At 38.3% G+C, this 4,580-nt stretch overlaps 1 protein-coding gene across 1 annotated transcript in view; it reads left to right on the top strand.

Annotated features, from left to right (window-relative positions):
• The first annotated feature begins 103 nt into the window (after positions 1-103).
• Positions 104-4,580, top strand: part of LOC107582826 (acetyl-coenzyme A synthetase 2-like, mitochondrial) — a 16,320-nt gene continuing 11,843 nt past the window's right edge. The window contains exons 1-3 of the mRNA XM_016268850.1: positions 104-1,049; positions 1,251-1,347; positions 3,469-3,668. Coding sequence (XP_016124336.1) covers positions 689-1,049; positions 1,251-1,347; positions 3,469-3,668 — 658 coding nt within the window. The 5' untranslated portion in view covers positions 104-688. The remainder of the gene's footprint in view (positions 1,050-1,250; positions 1,348-3,468; positions 3,669-4,580) is intronic.

Here is a 4,580-nt window from a genome sequence, read left to right as displayed (position 1 = left end):
TCAATGTAAACACTATGCTTTGGCAATACATTGTAACAATTGTCATGCCAATAATAAAGCATAAATTGAATCGAATTTAATTGAAAGATCTATCTATCTATCTAAACTGCCCCTCCTCCACTAGGGGGCAGCAATAGCTTGGGTAGTTGAGTACAACGTCCAGAGACCTAACGTGTCGCATGTATGATCCAGTTTTAGAAACCGAAAAGTGAAACCGTTTGATCCAAACGTCATTATAAAATGATCACTTTACCATGGGACAAAAAGACGGTTCACGTGATGATATGCAACATATGGTTGCTTTGAAACGATTTATTGTCACAGAATATGTTCATAACAAAACATGTTTTCGCGTCTTGATCTGAAACCATTGAAAGTCTTTAATGTTTCCGGTGGTTGTGTAAGTGCAGTACGACCGTACAATCCAATTTTACGTAACATCCAAAACTCCCAATCAATAAAGGAAATTGCAGTGTTAGAATCGATTGTGAAAGCCAAAGCTCCTGTGATTCATGGCATGGTTTGGTTCATAACGAAGCTGATTTAGGGGGCGGTTTGAGTTTTTCTTCACTCCAGCTCTCTGTCAACAAGTGTCCTCCTCCCTCTCTTGAGTCTTGTGAGGAACAGTCACGGCCACGGGCTGTGGAAACTTGAGCAAACTTCACTCCAGCACAGACTGGGCGGAATAATGGCTGGACGTGTGAGCATAGGTTTGCTGAATTCTTTGGCCAGGGGGAATGTAATATTTAGGAACAAGAAATGTGTGCGCAAAAGTAAAAGTGTTGTGTTGATCTCACGGTGTCACGCCAGGTCTCTGTCCAGCAGCAGCAGCAGCAGCATCGGCGCGGCTCAACCGGTCCTCAGCTCGCATCTCGCTGGGAAGACCTACTCAGATTTATATGAACTGTCAGTCAAAGATCCAGAAACTTTCTGGGGATCCATCGCCAAGGAAAGGCTGGCATGGACCAAACCTTTCGATCAAGTGACGGACTGCGATCTCTCCAGCGGGAAAATCAACTGGTTTCTTGGAGGGCAACTGAACGTCTCTGGTGAGTGTCACACCTTTCTTCTTTAACCGTGTATCGTGTTTCCATCGCTGATAAACCTCCACTGGCCTATATGCTAGATCAGAAATAAAAGTCTTTATTTTAACTGAGATTGTAATACTTACATTTTCACATCCACAAAGAACAACCTTCTTTCTTGTCAACAGTAAGCATATAGTAATTTCCTATTACAATGATTGACAGTGAACTGTTTGGATGTACACGTGGCAAAGGATCCAGACAGAGTAGCCTTGATTTGGGAGAAAGATGAACCTGGCACAGAAGAAAGGATCACATACAGGTACATTTGAAGGTCCTGAGAAATTTGCATGTGGCTCTTTACCCTACCCCCAGACTTACATTTTCAACACACAGGTTTTGAAGCAAGCAGTTTTTACATGTGTCTCTTTAAACTAACTAGTAACTACTTTCATGATGCTGTTATTTTAGATTTGCCGGTATATAATTTATTCAAATAGTGACTGGCAATCAGTTAGACACTACTGCCTATTGATTACATACTTGTTGCCATTGCCAATAGTAACAAGTTAGCAGTTATATTTGACTATTTATATAATATTATAGCATTTATTTAGTTGTATGTATTTATATTATAGTATATATTTTGTATAGTTAGCTTTTTATATATAATGTTTTCATTCTAATTTTAGTAATTTTGTTATGCACTTGTCATTTTTATTCGTTTTTGTTTTTCAATATTTCTGTTTAGCTTAAATATAATATTTAAGTTTTAGTGATTTTAGTATGTCAGCTTTATGTCAGTCAGTTATGTCATTTTTCATTTGTCTATTCATCTAATATTTATATTTTATTTATTTTATTTCAATTAATGAAAACGATTTTAATAGTTTCAGTAAACAGTAACAGCAATGCAAGTTATTGTTCCAGTGGTATTGAGAGCAAATAGCATATTTTCCTAATGAATTCCGCTCACATAAGACTAGGATTGTAGGTTTTCATTTAGATTACCTTTACAGTCATCTAATGCTCACCTAAAGTTAATCTTTAAAGGTGCTGTATGTAGGATTGACACTGAGTGGTTGAACTAGGTATTGCAGTACAAATTCAAAATATTGGAGAGGGTTTTTTTCACCTGGCCCCTCCTCCTCAGACTTGATGCACACGCAGGTTGCCAGATTGACGACAGCAACAAGAACCAGCGCACTTGACGATGAATGAAATGAAATACGCTGTGTTTTCCGCCAACTGGCAACCCGGGGTCCCGAAATACAATTGGGTAAACTGGCAGTGGGCGGGTTTCACAACCCAAAATAGAGACCGACATTCCGGCCCGGAACCTACATTTTTAAAGGAGAATAACTGACTGTAGCATTGTTTTTCAGATAAACAAGTATGTTAACTTAGCATGTTTCTTAAATATCTGCAAACATATTATGGCATTTTTATGATTTAGTAGAGTCAGTTTTCATACTGTTCTTTATAATATTGTAATAGATTAGAAATCCTGGCCTTGCTGGGATTGACACGGTTAACATGTAAAATGAGAGCACACTACTGAAGAGTTTGGGGGGGATTCCTTCACATGGGCTTTCTTATGGAGAACAAAGGCAGGTTTTGAGGGTCCTGTGATGGAATGTGCGTCCCTCCGCTCTCTACTGTAGTGCTTGAAATAAAGATTGAATATTCCTGGCTGTGGTTCAGATCACTGCTGTTAACAGTAGGCTAAATATTTACAGGACTTACCTACTGTCCTCAATGTTACCAAAACACAACAGTCAGCAGGCTGCTTCCTCTGATCTAGCCTGCACACTGAACCTTGAAAATGAACTATTTCTCATCTTTTATTGCGGAAATGTGAAGATTAGTTTCCCAGTATCTCTTGTTCTAGGTCAGATAGGAATCATTTGAGGGCGTTTTGTGAAAAAGCAGTCAGATTGCACAATCAGTCATGTGTGTAGCAGTGTACATGTACATGCCACTTTCCTGCTTCCACGTGCGAACAGGAAGTTAAAAAACATTGATGCGCATTAGTATGAAAGTGAAAGTGTTTTGTCCCTGATCTCACAAGCATATGGAGGAGATCAAGAAATGCTTGAGGCCTGATGTTTCTACTATACAGGCTGTACTGTAGAGTTCTCAGACACGTGTCTGTTTCTCATCTATGACCCTAGATCCTGATTAACAGTTTCCTCAGATTCAATCTGGCATAATAATATGTTCATTAGGCCAACAAAAGCTTGACAGTACTTTATTGTAATATATATACACTATTAAACTACACCCCATAAATACAAGTTTGGTGCATTATGACCATGTGACTTCAGTGTTTCCATGCAAGTTGAACCACTTGAAATCAAACTATCACATATTTACTTTCCCACCTGCACAATTTCCTGTTACTCAGCTGTATGTTTATATCTGTAAAACATTCAAATCTCAGGGAGCTTCTGGAGATGACCTGTCGCCTTGCCAACACTTTAAAGAGTTATGGTGTCCAGAGGGGAGAGCGGGTGGCCATCTACATGCCTGTGTCTCCTATGGCAGTAGCAGCCATGATGGCCTGTGCTCGTATCGGTGCCGTACACACTGTGGTGTTTGCCGGGTTCAGCTCAGAGGCTCTGGCTGGCAGAATTCAGGATGGTGAGTAAACTAAAGTTGTTTCATCATAAAGCAGAGAACTGTTTTTCTCAGCAGCTGTAAAGTAGTTTTTACAAGAGCGGTACTACAAATCAGTGCAAAAAATATCTATGATGTTTTTAGTTTATCTCATTTTATTGATGCTATTTAATCAGAGGGATACAAAAATGAAAAAGTCAATAGAACAGCAATTGTTTCAATCTATTAACAGAGATCAAGATTAAATTAGTCAAAAACTTCTTTACTCTCGGAGTCAAACACAAAATAGATTTATAAATGTTTGCAAGAACAATACAAAAAACAAACAAATAAGAAAAAAATTAATAATAATAAAAGCAATACAAATAAATAAGTAAATACGAATATATACATAAAATGCAGCAGTAAAAAAAAAGGGGGGGGAAGGGGTTGGGGAATGACTTGCACCTAGTTCATAAACACTTCCAACAATATGTTTTTTCTTTTGTGCTCTCCATTTATTAATAAATCAGGGGCAAGGGAAAGAAATTGTAAAGCCCAGGTATAAAAAAGGGGGTTTCTTATTTTCTTACCTCTTCCTTTAATATATATTGTTTTTAAATGTGACAAGAAGGGTTGTCAAGTAGTGTAACATTTTTCTGTATTGCCAATTATTGTAAATCTGATCTTTTTCTAGTTGAATAAGCTGCATCAGGTCGTGCATCCAATTAAAGTAGCTGGGTGGCAATGGGTGGCAAAGGATTTTTCCAGTTCAGTAATATAAGCCTTTTAGCAATTATCAAGCAGAAGGTGAGTGCATTCGACTGTGAGAGTGAATGTGACGGAAATGTTACGCCCTTTACCATATTGTGATACCCTGTCAGGCCGGAGCGACGAGACAAAAATATTAATACCCATTATAAACGAGGCATTTGTTGCATCCAGTGGAGACATAAT

This window comes from Sinocyclocheilus grahami, unplaced genomic scaffold (assembly GCF_001515645.1).
Source record: "Sinocyclocheilus grahami isolate Dianchi unplaced genomic scaffold, SAMN03320097.WGS_v1.1 scaffold4.1, whole genome shotgun sequence".
Taxonomy (NCBI): domain Eukaryota; kingdom Metazoa; phylum Chordata; class Actinopteri; order Cypriniformes; family Cyprinidae; genus Sinocyclocheilus; species Sinocyclocheilus grahami.
The sequence above is the reverse complement of the archived record's forward strand: the minus strand, read 5'-3'. Positions and strand labels throughout refer to the sequence as shown.